The following is a 16,777-nucleotide window of genomic DNA, read 5'->3' on the forward strand; positions in this document are numbered from 1 at the left end:
GGCCGTTCGCTGAACCGACTCGATCCTCAGCACGTCCTTTCGGTAGTGTGGTCTCCAAAACTGAACACAGTACTCCAAGTGAGGCCTCACCATGGCTCTGTACAACGGCATCATAACTTCAGGTCTCCTGCTGACGAAACCTCTGCGGATACACCCCATCATTTGTCTTGCCCTGGAGGAAGCCTTCTCCACTTGATTGGCAACCTTCATGTCCTCACTAATGATCACCCCTAGGTCGCGTTCCGCCGTGGTCCTAACCAAGGTCTCACCATTTAGTACATAAGTTCTACGCGGGTTTCTCTTACCCAGATGCATTATCTTGCATTTTTTAGCATTGAAGCCTAGCTGCCAAGTAGTTGACCATTGTTCCAGCAACAGTAGGTCGTGTGTCATATTATCAGGTAATAAGCTTTTGCCTACTATGTTGCAAAGTTTGGCGTCGTCGGCGAACAGTGATACCCTTCCTCTAAGTCCTTGCGTCATATCTCTTATGAATAAGTTAAATAGAATCGGGCCCAGGACCGAGCCCTGCGGCACTCCACTGATCACGTCCGATGCTTCGGATGGGGTACCGTTCACCACCACCTTCTGAAGTCTACTGCTCAGCCAATCCCCAACCCATGTAGTTAGAGTGTCTCCTAATCCTATCGATTTCAGCTTGTTCAGTAATCTTCGATGAGGGATGCTATCAAATGCTTTACTGAAGTCCAAATATACCACGTCCAGTGACTCTCCGGCGTCCAGTTGTCTAGTAACCCAGTCAAAAAAAGCTAATCAGATTAGATTGGCAGGATCTGCCCTGGGTGAACCCGTGTTGGTGTGGATCACGCAGTTTTTCTTCGTCTAGGATTGTGTCAAGATTCTGTTTGATCAGTGTTTCCATGAGTTTACACACTATAGACGTGAGACTCACTGGTCTGTAGTTTGCTGTCTCTGTCCTGCAGCCCTTTTTGTGGAGTGGGATTACGTTGGCGGTTTTCCAGTCCAAGGGGACCCTTCCTGTGCTTAGGGAAAGATTGAAAAGAACAGATAATGGTTCTGCCAGGACTTCCCTTAACTCCCTGAGCATTCTGGGGTGTAGGTTATCCGGTCCCATGGCTTTGTTTACCTTGAGTCTTGATAGTTCGTCATAGACGCTACTGGGCGTAAATTCAAAATCTTGAAACGGGTCTTTCTGGTTATCTCCCGTCTGCAGCTGTGGACCAGCTCCCGGCGCTTCGCGGGTGAACACTGAACAGAAATATTTGTTTAGTAGTTCTGCCTTCTCAGAATCTGATTCCGCAAAGTTACCGTCAGATTGCTTCAGGCGTACTATCCCATCTTTGTTTCTTTTCCTGTCACTAATATAGCTGAAGAAAGATTTATCCCCTTTCTTAATTTTCCGTGCTAGCTCTTCCTCCATTCGGAGTTTGGCTTCTCTGACTGCTGTTTTGACAGCTTTAGATCTGTCTAGATAGTCCTCTTTCGCCCCATCTCTGCCTAAATGTTTGTAGGTGATAAATGCGTCTTTTTTCTGTTTAACTAGGTCTGAAATTTCTTTACTGAACCATTGGGGTCTTTTGTTTCTCCTGCGTTTACTTACTGTCTTTATGTATCGGTCTGTTGCTTCGTGTAGGATGGACTTCAGAGACGACCACATATCCTCCACATTGTCAGATATTGCTTGTTTATGTAGCTCCTGATGGACAAAATCTCCCATGCGGTTGAAGTCTGTGCCTCTAAAGTTGAGAACCCTTGTTGCTGTGTTTGTCTTAGGGAAACCTTTCTTGAGGTTGAGCCATACCATAATATGGTCGCTGGAGGCCAGTGTGTCTCCTACTGAGACTTCCGTGACGCTATCTCCGTTGGTGAGAACTAGGTCTAGTAACGCCTGGTCCCTGGTGGGCTCCAATACCAATTGCTTGAGACGTGCACCCTTTATGGAGGTTAATATTCTTTTGCTGCTACCCGTAGTCGCGGAGAGTGTGTTCCAATCTGCATCTGGCATGTTGAAGTCTCCTAGCATTACTGTGTCCCCGCGCAGTGTGATGTTCTCTATGTCCTCGATTAATTCCGTGTCTTTGTCCTCCTGTTGCCTGGGAGGTCTATATAACACCCCAAGGTATAGGCATTTTTCATTCCCTCTAGCCAGGTTCACCCAGAGGGATTCCCCGGTGTATCTAACATCTGTGATTCTGGTGGTTTTGATGCTTTCCTTAGTGTATAGCGCTACTCCTCCTCCCAATTTACCCTCTCGGTCGCAACGAAGTAGGTTGTACCCTGGTATAACCATATCCCACCCATGCGATTCCGTGAACCATGTTTCGGATATCGCTATCACGTCAAGATCAGCGTTTGTTATCTCAGTCTCTAATGCTAGAATTTTATTGCCCAAGCTGTGTGCATTAACATACATAGCCCTCCATATCTGTGAAGAGATTCCTTTACGAGCTAGTGTGGCTCCTAAATTATCAGTGATATTTCTCCCTGAATTATTGTGGATATCATTGGTACTTACCTTAGACTTGGTAGTGTGAGTGCGACTTGCCTCCTCAGGGTGGTTTCTTACTGCTCTAGGATATAAGTATGTACCCTCCCCCAACTTACCTAGTTTAAAGCCCTATGGAGTAGGCGGGCCAATCGATGTCCAAATACGTTTTTACCTCTTCTGGTTAGGTGGAGTCCGTCTGGTCCTTGTAGTCCCTGGAGCGTCTCGCCGTGGTTTAGGAATCCAAAGTTCATTTCTATGCACCATTCTCGGAGCCATTCGTTAGTCCATTGAATACGCTCTTCTCTAGCTCTGCCTTTGTTTCTTACTGGAAGAATTGATGAAAAGACCACCTGTGCTCCTATCTGCTTCAACTTCTTTCCCAGCGCTCCAAAATCTCTGGGGATGTTCTCTGTGGCATTCCTAGCAGTGTCGTTTGTGCCTACATGGATGAGAAACATGGGAAAATGATCATTAGGTTTTAGAATTTTGTCTAGGCTAGTGGTAATATCCTGGATCCTGGCTCCAGGGAGACAGCAGACCTCTCTTGACTGCAAATTAGGCCTGCAAATTGGTCCCTCGGTGCCCCTTAGCATGGAGTCACCGATGACTACCACTCTTCGTTCCTTCTGAGGGGGCCGGTCTGCGTGCTCTGGATTTGACGTTGTGAGCTGGGTATCCTCATGAGTCCTCATTGATTGTGCTGGATCAGCAATTGTGTACTGTGTGCCATAGCACACTGGGGAAGGGGACAGGAGCTTTGGACTTCACCTCCTCCGAGTAATCTTGGGCTGGGGATCTGGCCTGGGTCCATGCCTTCAGCAGAAAATCTCGCCCAAAGGCTGTCCTGGAGTCTGGCACAAAACGCTTGTGTTTCAAATCTGGAGACTTTTTTAGCGCAGCTCATATACCACCTCAGAGCCCTGCCATGGTTGCGGAGTAGGCCTTTTTACTGGATTTTATTTGATTTCTCTGAAAGGTGTATTCCTCAAATCCCACTCATTTGACGCAGCAGTGAGTACATTGGGACTTTTTCGTTCTGTTACGCCTGTGGTGAAGCTTCCTATTTGGGAGCACTCTTGTCTGGCTGTGCCAGACCTCGATTGCAGTAGTTGCCTTTTCCTTTCTCTTCTTATATTTTAAGTTCTTGTAAACCATGCCGAGCTCCAATTCCGTGGAGAGGATGCAGTATATAAACTTAAGGTTTAGTTTAGTTTAGTTATGATTCTTCTGTCTCCTGCCACTGTCTTTACTGGTCTCCTTGGCCGCCCTGAGTATCCTTCTTTGCAGATTTTTAAATAGGCTTCTGTTCACCTCTTTACTGATGATGTTCTGAAAGAGCTGCATTTGGATTCACCACCTTTCATTTCTCAGGCTTCGGTCCTGGACTATTCTCCTGTGCCCTTGTTTCCATTTAGTCTACAGCTCCTTGGTCTGGTTTCAGAACAATGTGATACCCCGGAAAGCTCTTTTTGACATTCTAAAGCGATGTCTGTGCTTTATCACCTGGATCTTGATTTTCAGCAGGTTTGAACAGCCTGAGGTAGAATCCGCCATGGCACAGGTTATCCAGATCGCAGCCCTCCCTAGTGATGACGGAGTGAGGTTTAAGGACTCGCAAGATCACAGGGTAGAAGTTAATGTTACACAAAACATTATTTTCTAGCGGCATCCTCAGGTAGCTGAGTGGCAGTGCCACTTCCTATATGGCATATGCCTGTCATTTCAGCCTGTGCAATGTGTCCTCTGTGGAGGTGCATGCCTGTCCTCCGCTTGTGATGGTGTGGATTAGGTGCTGGGTGCCCTTTATGATCTCATTCGAGTTCTTAGTACATTCTCCGCTGTTGCAGTGTCTGCGTGCTGGACTCTTGTTTGCAGTGTACATGGGTGTTGTTTGGATATGCCTGTAACAGAGTGGTGTGTATGGGAAGATGTGAAATGTGTGTACTGTATACAGTACTTTGGAAGTATATGGAAAGGGGTATTGAAGGCACCTTCTGCTGTCATCTGTCCCCATCACCTGAGAAATTGTTTCCTCATCTTTATCTGTATTGTATGCAAAATGTTGGAAGGATGAGAAGGTAAAATCCCCTTCAGGGCAGAACCCTTTTAAAATTCTGCCTCTGTCCTGGATACCATCCTCTTTCCTCCTGCTTCTGGTTAGCACATGTAAACTCATCTGTTCCTATCTGCTCTATCCTCTTGAGTACAGCCCTACTCACTAGCATGCACTCAATAAATATATGCTGTCCTTTTCTTTTCATCCAGGTCAACCTCTGCTGCTCCCACCCCTTGCTGCTTGTAGCTCTGCTCCTTGCTGCCTCTGTATAGTGCTTTTTGGCTGGCTATAGCTCTGTCCACTAACTGCCAATCAATCATTCAAGTGGAGCTCGCAAGCCTTGATCCCTACTTAAGCAAAGGCCCCTCAGGGCGGCATGAGCCACTAGCACGCCACAAAGGAGCGCAAACAAGGAGCACATGCTGCTTAGTGTGCTCCTTCGTGCTCCTCCTGAGGGCACCTCCCTACCATACTTCCTTTGTATGCTTGTTTCCTTTCTCTATCCCTCTCCTTATGGCTCCAATTCATTTTCTGTTTTTCATACTCACTCTCCTCAATTCCCTTCCACTCCACCCCACAAGTTCACACTATCCGTCTCCCTTACCTATCCTCACACCAGCCATCCTGTCATCTACTTTCAGTCTCAAGATCAAACAACTTCTCCCTTCTGTTCATTCATCTCCTTTTTCTATGAGCATGTCCCATCTTCATCATTATTATCATACTTCCCCTTCGCTTTGATGTGCCCCTACTCACCAGCATGGCCACTGCCTCGAACTTGTCATCTTCTCTAGCTGTTCCCTCTCTAACTTTTTCACTTCACTGCTCCCCATCTCTGACCATTCCCACCTGATAACCTTCACACTTACTCTTCCTCCCTCTCTGTCATGCCCAGTCATCACCAACAGGTTTTGAAATCTTCAAGCCCTCGATCCTTCCACACTCTTCATCACTGTTTCACCTCTTCTCACGTCCACTATGTTATCTAAGTCTGTTGATGAGGCTGTCTCATCATGCAACTCTATTCTCTCCTCTGCTCTGGACACCCTTGCTCCCCTCTGAGGCTTTCTCGCTCCCAGTATCCACTACTTACGTTTCTGAACCCACTCGCCTTTGGCTTCAATCTTGTACCCATGCTGACTTTCTACACTTTAAACTTATGCTGACCTTCAATTCTGCTCTTACGTTGACTAAGAAAAACTAATACACCCAGTTAACTAATTTTCTTTCTTCCAGCTCCTGTTGTCACTTTGCCATGTTGAACTCCCCCTTCAAAACTCCCCCTCCTCTGACATCTTTCCCTCTCTCCCCAGACTATGGCTGAATACTTCCCTGATTAGGTTCACAATATTGCCCTTGAATTTGCTACAAAATCACATCCTTCCTTCTCCTGACCTTCCAGCTCCCACCCCTTCTTCCTTCGCCTAGGCAACCTAGGAGGAAACCACACATTCTCTCCCTCCGAACCTACCTCCCCTCACTCAGTTCCAGCCTCCTTCAACTCCTGCTGACTTTTCTTCCTTTCTGAAATCATGGAGGAAGAAACCACACAATTTCTGTCCTCAGCCAAGCCCACTACATGCCCCTCCAACCCCATTCCCACCCCTCTATTTGACATCTTTGCACATACTATTATAGCCCTTCTATCGATCATCCTCACCTATGTATTTCCACTGCAACTGTTCCCAGGACCTTCAAACATGCAGTGGTTAAACCACTGCGTAGAAACCCTCACTGGACCTCACCTACTCTTCCAACTTTTACCCTGTGTCCCTTCTTCCATTCCTATCCAAGCTACTTAAGTGTGTTGTCCTCCATCACTGCCTTGACTTCTTTTCATCTTGAATGTTTCTTGATCCTCTTCAGTCTGGCTTTCGCCCCCTACACTCCACTGAGACTGCCCTTACCAGAGTCTACAGTGACTACTCCTAGCCAGATCCAAGTGCCTTTACTCAATCTTCATCCTTGACCTGTCTGCTGCTTTTGATAGTTAATCACTGCATACTCCTTGATATACTGTCTTCACTTGGATTCCACAAATCTGTCCTTTCCTGCTTTCCTCCTACCTTTCCTATCGCACCTTTAGTGTATGTGCTGGTGGACCCTCCTTGGCTGCTATCACACTAGAGGTTGGTGTACCCCAGGATCCTGTCGTAGGACCTCTTCTTTTCTCCCTCTACACTTCTTCCCTTGGTGCCCTAATTTCCTCTCATGGTTTCCAGTATTGCCTATCTGCTGATGATTCCCAGATCATCAGCACACCCGAGATTTCACCAAAAATCTAAGCAATAGTCTCCACCTGTTTGTCTGACACTGCTGCCAGGCCACCTGAAACTAAACATGTCCTAGACTGAGGTGCTCCTAAACCCTCCTCTCCCTCCATTCTCTGTAATTCTGTTATTGTTTCTGTCTCCTCTGCTCGCAACTTTAGAATCATCTTTAACTCTTGCCTCTCATTAACTAACACACCTATCATAGCATCCTGTTTCTGTCTTGATTGATTAAATTGTGAGCTCATTCGAGCAAGGACTGTCATTTTGTGACTATGTACAATGCTGCTTAGGTCTGGTAGCGCTCTAAAAATAATAGTAGTAATAGTAGTAGTTCTAACAGTTTCTCATAGAAAACAATGAAAAGTTTTTTATTTGTTTGTTGTTTTTTTTTTTTGGGGGGGGTGTTGATTTGATGTTGGAGGATGTTTATTTGAAACTTTGTTCTCTGAATATATTGCATACACAATCCATCCCTTCAGGTAATTTGCCTACAGATAGCTAGTGATCAGTTTTGCTTTTAATAATTCAACATTCCATTGATAAAAACCATTAAAAAGAAAAAAAAAAATTAATTAGACAAGGAATTCAAAAGCACAAGAAAAACCTTAAGTCTAGATTAACAGGTAGATCTCGCACCCAACTTTGAGTATTATGCTTATACCTGCTGCAACCTAGTGAAAATGCTGGTGCCCAATTTAAGCGCACTGACCCAGTATTCTATAACTACACACACATTTTTTTTATTGGGAACGCCCCTGACATGCCTATGTTCCTCCCATGGCCATTCCCTCTTTTGAGATATACTCTATAGGAGTTTGGAACACTTCTTGTAAACCCCCTTTTTACCTGGCTACTGGGAAGGGGCTACACACAGTATTTTTTTCCTTATAGTAGGACAGACTCTTACAAGCCTTCTCCACACAGTCTCCCTCTTTGAAATAAAACAGACCAGTCCAGTAGTTATGAAACACAAACTTGTAACTTTTTTACTTCTTCCAATGGGAACAAGAGGCACATTTAAACAATACAGAAGCAGGCACTATGTACATTCTTTCTCCTGACTCCTTTTAAAAGAAAAAATCTCCTAACAAAAGATCCTCCGTTTTGGCTGGATCATGATCTGTTGGTGGAGATCTGCTCAAAGATAATTTTCACGCCCAAAGCAAGAGCTCAAGAGCCCCTCTAATGATGTCACTCATTTGTTTCTTTGAATCCACCATTCAGAGAGATACAAGCACTGCTTGGGTCTCAGAGCTAGATGCACTAAATTCAGTTGGCCGATTGTAGAACAGTGATCAATGCGCTACCAAGTTTGCATGCAAATGATTTGCATGGAGGTGGAGCACATGGAGGAGCCTAAGGTCCTGATTGGGGGCCTTAGACATCTGAGCCAATCAGGACCTTAGGTTCCTCCCTCCGTATCCCATGTGATGCACAGAGAGGGGGCTAAGGTCTGACGTCTGAGCAAATCAGGACCTTAGTCCCCTCCCCATGCATCCTATGGGATATAGAGGGAGGAGCCTAAGATTTTGATTGGCTCAGACACCTAAGGAGGAGGAGAGGAGGAGCTTGGAGGACTTGGAGCTGGAGGTACGTGCTTCCCTCCAGCTCTCAATATCTAGCAAAGGTATTGGGGGGGAAAGTTTTGAGGGAGCATCCGGTGGTAGGAGGGAGTGGGCATCCCTCCTGTCTTTTTTTTTTTTTTTCCAGGAGGGTAGGGGATGTTTCGGGAGAAGGGCTCCATTAGCATCCCTCCTGCCAATTTTCTCTCTTGGGGGTGGTGGGGACAGCATGGCAGGAGGGGAGTGGGCAACCCTCCTATCAATTTTCTCTCAGGGGTGATTCCCGGTGCTGCATTTGGGGGTCATTGAGGAGGGCCGATATTATTGGTGGGGGACTTTTTTTCTTTTTTTATTGATGGGACAGATATTTTTTGCCATTGAAAAAAAACAGGCAGACCTGTCGGGTTTTTTCCAATAGCTAAAACCCTGTTGTTTGGGGTGTTTTTTTTTTTTTTGCATAGCCAAGCGATGTTAGTGCATCAATTGCTTGGCTACATTGCATGGGGTTTTAGCTAATTTGCAAGGCCGAATTGGAAAATGGGCGATCGAGGGGAAAAAACATGCGTTGAGCCATTTTGTGCATAGGGTTGGTAAAAACGATCGTCACTAAAGCTGTGAAAACAGGTTTAACGACTATCGTTGACTTTAGTGCATCCAGCACTCATTAACTGCACATTTCCAGAAGTTGCTGGAGCCCAAAGGCTGGGTTTCCAACAGCCTTCTGAACTTTGTTTACCCTTCATTCAGATCAGATTTCATATACCAGCCATCTTTTCTGACTGCCAGCCCTAAGCCTAGGGACTGATATCAATCATAACTCCACAAATCATGGTCTGGGGAGATTCATGCACCAATACTCCTAGCTCCCTGGAGCATGCAGTCTACCCCGGCTACATTTTTATAGAGTAGCATGCAACTAGATATATAGTAACATAGTAGATGATGGCAGATAAAGACTCAAATGGTCCATCCAGTCTGCCCAACCTGATTCAATTTAAATTTTTTTAAAATTTTTTCTTCTTAGCTATTTCTGGGCAAGAATCCAAAGCTCTACCCGGTACTGTGCTTGGGTTCCAACTGCCGAAATCTCCGTCAAAACCTACTCCAGCCCATCTACACCATCCCAGCCATTGAAGCACTCTCCAGCCCATCCTCCCCCAAATGGCCATTTACAGACACAGAATGTGCAAGTCTGCCCAGTACTGGCCTTAGTTCAATATTTAATATTATTTTCTTATTCTAGATCCTCTAGATGTGCATGCAAATATTGAGTGTGTGGCGCAGTGGTTGAAGCTACAGCCTCAGCACCCTGGGGTTGTGGGTTCAAACCCCGCACTGCTCCTTGTGACCCTGGGCAAGTCACTTAATCCTCCATAGCCCCAAGTACATTAGATAGATTGTGAGCCCACCGGGACAGAGAGGGAAAATGCTTGAGTACCTGATTGTAAAAACCGCTTAGAAAACCTTGATAGGCGGTATATAAAATCCTAATAAACTTAAACTTAAACATCAATAATTGATTGTTAGCACTTAATTATTGATAACATTGACTTTGTTAAGCAATTACTTTGTGCAATCTTCTCAGGCACATTCATAAATTTGGGTTCCATATATAGAATTTGCAATAGAATGCCTCAGTGTAGGTGCCCTCGTAACCTAGGACAATTATGTGCTGTCTACATTTAAAATACCTTTTATGTGGTGTTATCTTTAACTAAAAAATTAGGACTCATGAGTTGAAGAGCTGTAGTAGCCAAGACCACTGTTGATCACATCCATGAGCCTGTCTAGTTTTGCTGTTAACTCTCCCAGTCTTTCCTGGCTCAACAAGACTGAGCTCCAGAATAAATGGATGGGTCGTACACAGGGCCGGATTAATCAATAGGCACGCTAGGCACGTGCCTAGGGCCCGAAACGATGAGGGGGGCCCGCTGAAAGAGAACGACTCACCTTGCCGGCAACAGGCCCCCATCCCGGCAGCAACGGCAATGGCCCCCCCTCCTGGCAGCAACAGCAACGGGCCCCCCTCCTGCAGCAACCGCAATACAGCTAGATCTGTTACTGGAAGGTCCCGCGATGACTGCTTCTGCCGGTCCATCCCCCTCCGACGTCACTTCTTCCAGAGCAAGTAAGTGACGTCGGAGGGAGATGGACCTGCAGATGCAGTCATCGAGGGACCTTCCAGTAACAGATCCGGCTGTATTGCAGTTGCTGCTGGGGGGTGGGGGCATTGCTGTTGCGTGGGGGCCCATCGTTGCTGCGGGAGGGGGTTGCTGTTGCTGCGGGGGGGGGGGCGTTGCCATCAGCTGTTATAATGCTGCTTTCGGGCAAAGAAGCTTGGAGGGCAGAGCCAGCAGCAATGTTTGGAGAGGGAGAAAGGAGCATGGAAGGGTGGTGGTGGAAGAGAAAGGGGGCAGGGTGGTATGGAAGGGTTGTGAGAAGGATGGTATGGAAGGGTGGTGGAGGAAGAGAAAGGGGGCAGGGTGGTATGGAAGGGTTGTGAGAAGGATGGTATGGAAAGGTGGTGGAGGAAGAAAAAGGGGGCAGGATGGTATGGAAGAGTGGTGGGAAGGATGGTGGGGCAGCGTGATATGGAAGGGTGGTGGAGGGAGAGAAAGGGGGCAGATGCTGATGGAATTGTGTGCAGGAAAAGGGAAGGATACTGGATGGAATTGGGTTGGAGGGAAAGAAAGGGGGCTGATGCTGATGGAAGTGGGGGGAAGGAGGAGGAGAGAGTGAAATGCTAGACTATGGGAGTGTGGGAGAGGGAAGGAAAGAAGAGAGCAGAGATGCCAGACCATTGGAGGAGGGAATGGAAGAAGATGGATGCCAGACCAATGAGGGTGAAGGGAAAGATGGAAGGGGGAGGCATACAGTTTCTGGAAGTGGCACAGAAGGACAAAAGATGAAAGGAAGATATTGACAAGAAGATGAGGAGAGCAGAAACCAGACAAGACAAAGGTAGAAAAAAAATTTTCTATTTTTTTTTATTTATTTTTTTTGCTTTAGGGGACATGCATCGCTGTTTCGGTGGTGTTGCATTGTATGCAGAGTCCAGCTTCTTGGTGGTTTTATTTAACCATTGTCTATTTTATCCCCCCTTTTACAAAACTGTAAAGCATTTTTTTAGCACGGGCTGTGGCTAAAAACCATACTACAGTTTTGTAAAAGGGGGGAGAGGTTAGTTTGTGATTACATATTCCACACTAGGTGAAGGTGTTTTCTGTGACCTGTTTGTATGAAAGACATGTTTTTTTGTTAGCGTTGACTAGCCTTGTTTGGCGAAATGCATCAGGCATGGTTCTTGGGAGCACCTTGAATTAACTTGATTTGAATCTCCTTATTTTCTGCCAATCTTCTTTTGTTTCACGTTGGATTCTTTGGTGGACTGCTTGCCTTGTTGTTTCATTGCAAGTTAACATACATGGAGTGGAATGTACTAGAGGAGTTACAGATTTGGTTGTTTATACATACACATATGGGTTACAGTTGGTTGATGTAGAGTGAGGCAGTTGAGAGGCATTGTAAACTTGGTTATTAATATAGACTTATATTTCGGATAGTATTACTGCTTTACAAATATTTGAACACTTTCATATATGCATGGAAAGGGTTCAGAGTTAAATTCCTGGGTAAGTAGGTGGGAAGGGAAGGAAGGGATTTGTTCAGAGATGTTTGGGGGTTGCATAGAAGAAAAACTGTGCACTGGTATGCTAATCTTGTTTTGAATTTTTTTAAAAAAAGAAATACAAGTGGAAATAAAGAAAGAAGAAAACAGATAAATGGGGCGGGGCATGGGCAGGTTAGGGGCGGGGCAGGGCCAGGGGGGCCCAGTGTACTTGTGTGCCTAGGGGCCCTCGAAGAATTATTCCTGCCCTGGTCGTACAGCATAGTCAGCCTGGCTTATGGGTTTCAGTGACAGAAGCCAAGCCTTGGCATGGTTCCCCCATTTCCATGGCCAATTCGTTTTTTTACAGGATGTTGTTATTTTCATTATTTTAAAGCAAGTACTAGGTAAACCTCTTTTGGAAAATAAATAAATTACAAAATAATTTGAAGAATGGATTAAGATCCAGGCCCTTGTGTACAGGTATGCACAGATGCTTTACTGGAAATAGGGCATGTTGTAGTTCCCATATAATCTCTTAAGTCCACACAGCTGCAGTCTCCTGTTTTCTGCAGCTGGCCAGAAGAGATTACATCTTAAATAGTCCCACATCCTGTTGATAAAAGAGATTTTTGAAGGGAAATTGAAACCACAGGTATAAAATTGATTTTATGGAACATGTGCTCTATCACGGGTGCTGTACCTCCTTTACTGGAACATTTTATGGGATGGAGAAAGCTACATTTTTAATTGTATCGCATACATTGGGCTCAACATTTTATACCCTCTTTACCCTAGAGCAGGGGTAGGCAGTTCCGGTCCTCGAGAGCCAGAGCCAGGTCAAGTTTTCAGGATATCCACAATAAATATGCATGACATAGATTTGCATCTCAAGGAGGCAGTGTATGCAAATCCATCTCATAAATATTGATTGTGTATATCCTGAAAACTTGATCTGCCTGCGGCTCTGGAGGACAGGAATTGCCTACCCCTGGCCTAGAGCTTCATAACTAGAAATTCTAGCTATCACTCCTTAAGAAACAGGCGCTCACGTTTTGTACCACAAATGATACTATTTTCCTCTTTCCAGTACTTTTCACAGGGAGACTGGACACATCGCCCTCATTCTTTCACAAGGAGCCTGATAATAAAAACAGGGGTAAAAATCCTGTGATGCTACTTTTTGTAAATCCAAGTGTTGTTGACATATATGCTTAATATCCCTGCAAATGTAATGTTAGAACTAAAGAACCAAAGTCACACTAGCCTGAGGTGTAAAACTGAAAAATTGGGCTAATGGTCACCCTGATTTGAAGTGTAAGTTTATAGAAATCCTGGGACACATTTGTCTGTCCTATACTGGTGACTTTTTGTGTGACCGTGAGAAAGTTGCTGTAATTTTGTATGGCCCAGTTTCCTGGACTGAAACAGCATTTCCTCTTTGGAAACTTGCAGGCACTCAGAACTGTGCAGCACAGCCCTGTACCTTTATAAGGTGTGCAACAATAAAAGTATGCCTACTAGAGGGTTAACCGTTAATTGCCATGCATCAGTAAAAACAACCTGGCACATCTTTATGTTTGATTTTGTTTTGTTTAACAGCATTTGTAGGTAGAAATGTTATTCTTACCAGTGGCTGTATCATTGGGTCCTGTTGCAGCATAAACACTTGTGAGGTGATCCCCGAGAACACAGTTATATATGGAGCTGAGTGCCTGCGCAGGGTTCAGACAGAGCGTCCACAGGTGAGCACACCCTCAGTTTTCATATATTAATTTAATATAAATCATGAGTAATCCAGTACTTGAAGCACTCCCAGCCTGTCGAAGTTTTGATATATTCACAGCAAATTGGTATGAGAAAGATTATGTATGAAGATCTCTAATGTATATTGTGGATATCCAAAAAAAAAAAAAACCAAAACACTAGGCTGGCTAAATATGTTTCGAGTACCAATTTGGGAATAAGTGCTACAGTAATAAATTGGCAATACCAACACCTGAAAATGAGGAACACTCTCCCCTTCCCCATAACAGGTTTAGTTTTTCAGAATATCATTAAGTATTTTGATACAATAATGGGGTTAATGTGCATAGTTTAGTTGCCTTAAAAACCAGACATGTGGAAAGTTTCTCAGTGGCTAGATTTGAGAGCCACTGCATTGCACTGAAAAAGGTCCCTCTCCACACACACATTTTCTTCTCGGTCTTCTGCTTTCCTAAGCCTTGCAAGGACATTGTACCTCAGATAGCCCACACTCTTTGTCTTCCTTTCTCCACCAGATGGAGACAAAAATAGTAATTTAAAAAAAGAAACGGGTAGGGAAATCTCACCTTTATATACATTTTCCTGGAGGACTACGACCGCCTCTGCTGGGTCAACTGGGAGCAGATAGAACATTGCTGCAGTAAGGGGATACTAGAACTATATAAGGAGGCGCAAAGGGTGGCAACTGAATTCATACTATTGTGCCACACTTCCTGGACAGTTTGCAGCCATGCAACATGCAGTCTGGAATTTATTTTTATTTTATTTGAATATTTTGACAGGTTTTCAATTTTTTGCCTTTCTATTTATTTTATACTTTTTCTTCTTCTGTCTTTCTCTTTGATATTGTTTATATCACTGTATACATTTCATATTCATTCTTTATTAGGCACTCTAGTTTAGATTGTGAGCCTATTTAGGATAGAGAGGGAAGTTCAATGTGCCTTAATATATTAAAGTTGTGATCAGCTTAGGTCTTAAGCGGAATATAAATGTTAAAATACATATATAACTATATATAATAAAACCCTAAGCGCGCATGCGCACTCCTACTTGTGTGTTCCATGATCAGTAGGTCCCTGGCAGGTAGGAGTGCGCATTCCCGCTTAGGGTTCTGTTTTTGTGTAAGGCAGTTCGTCGTCGTGGCCTCCCCCCCCAGCGCACCCAAACCCCCGTTGACCCTCCCACACAACCCTCCCACCACGAGACGACCACAAACCTCCCGGCTCCAGCAGCATCCGCAGCACTCTAAACACATTGCTTCGCGGCCTTCTACTGCCCTGATTTCCTCTGCCACGTCCCTGATGACATCATCAGAGACAGAGATGTGGCAGAGGAAATCAGGGCAGTAGAAGGCCGCGAAGCAGCGTGTTTAGAGTGCTGCGGACACTTCTGGAGCCAGGAGGTTTGTCGGTCGTCTCTCAGTGGGAGGGTCAGTGGGGTCGGCAGCGGTAGTGGCGGGAGGGAGATGGAAACATGCTGCTCAAGGGTTATACTGCACAGGGGGATGGGAGGGAGGCCGGCAGCCTGGCTACGGTGGGTGGGGGTGGGACAAAGTGGAAGGCAGTGAGGGGGACAAAGGAAGAAGGCATTGAGGACACTAAGGACACAGAACAGAGGCACTGGGGGCACTAAGGACACAGGATGGAGACAATGGGGCACTAAGGACACAGGATGGCGACAATGGGGCACTAAGGACCGGGACGGAGGCCCTGGGGGCAATAAGGACACAGGACGGAGGCACTGGGCAATAAGGACATGAGAAGGAGGCACTGGGCAATAAGGACATGGAAAGGAGGCACTGAGGGCACTAAGGACATGGGAAGGAGGCACTAAGGACATAGGAAGGGGCAATAAGGACATAGGAAGTAGGCACTGAGGGCACTAAGGACATAAGAGGCATTGAGGGCACTAAGGACATAGGATGGGACACTATGGACATAGGAAGGGGGCCACGGAGAGACAGGCAAGCACGGCGCAACAAAAAAATACAAGCAGGCAGGGAGACAGACAGACAGGGGGCCAGAGAGAGACACAGACATAAAGAATGACAGATAGACAGCATCCAAGAAGAGAGAGAGAGACAAAAAAAACCCAGACAGACAGACATCTACTCTAGCGTAGGTATCTAGTGTGTGTGTGTGTGTGTGTATGTATATATCGACAGAGATGAGAAGAACACTGAGGGCTCCTTTTACTAAGGTGTGCTAGCAGTTTTAACGCGCGCTACAATGCTGCGCATGCTAAACGCTAACGCCTCCATAGAGCTTGCATTAGTATTTTTCATTTAACGCGTGGTTAGCGTGCGCTAATCTTTAGTGCACGCTAAAAATGCTAGTGCATCTTAGTAAAAGGAGCCCTGAGTATCAAGGCCACTGAAAATTTGGTATATGACACCTAGTGTTGCTATAGCTCAAGAGAAGCTCGAGCTTTGATCTGTGGAGCAATTGTTAGGCTGTATGAGAAGCTAGAACCATGGCATGTGGAAGCCCATATTGTGAGGACTTGTGAAGGAGCTGGAACCACTGCCCAAGGTAGTCGCACAGAAGAGCTTGGAACCACAACTAGAAGTTATACGTGAAGAAAGTGGACTGAATGCATATGGCAGGAGAAACTAGAAAAAAAAAATGAAAAATGTGAGAAAACCCCAAATAAGCAAAGAGCAATGCAAAATCAAATTTTAAAAAACTGTGATAAAAATAAAGGTATATTATATGGAGGACTAGCTTCTAAATAAAACAAGATCAATATTCAGTAAGTCACTGAGTGGCACAATATCCATGTAACTTTAGCAGTAGGAAAAAACCTCAAAATATTGAAAAGTGGGACTACTTATTCACATAAACTTGAATATTTGCAAGCACGCAGATAAAAATGTGTGTATGTACAAATGTATGTTCATCCACAATGAATGTCCATTTATGTGGATAACAGATATGCAGACGTTTGATTTTTGCAGCGATCGTTCTAGCTGTGTTTGAATATATGCAGGTAATATGGCACATAAATCTGGCACAATATTTTCAGAGTTACCATGTAGCT

At 45.1% G+C, this 16,777-nt stretch overlaps 1 protein-coding gene across 2 annotated transcripts in view; it reads left to right on the top strand.

Moving 5' to 3' along the window:
* Window positions 1–16,777, top strand: part of DCTN6 (dynactin subunit 6) — a 137,762-nt gene that overhangs the window by 33,396 nt on the left and 87,589 nt on the right. For both annotated transcript variants that reach the window (XM_033915582.1, XM_033915590.1), the window contains exon 6: window positions 13,571–13,713. In XM_033915582.1, the coding sequence (XP_033771473.1) occupies window positions 13,571–13,713 (143 nt within the window). The remainder of the gene's footprint in view (window positions 1–13,570; window positions 13,714–16,777) is intronic.

Source organism: Geotrypetes seraphini, chromosome 1 (assembly GCF_902459505.1).
Source record: "Geotrypetes seraphini chromosome 1, aGeoSer1.1, whole genome shotgun sequence".
Taxonomy (NCBI): domain Eukaryota; kingdom Metazoa; phylum Chordata; class Amphibia; order Gymnophiona; family Dermophiidae; genus Geotrypetes; species Geotrypetes seraphini.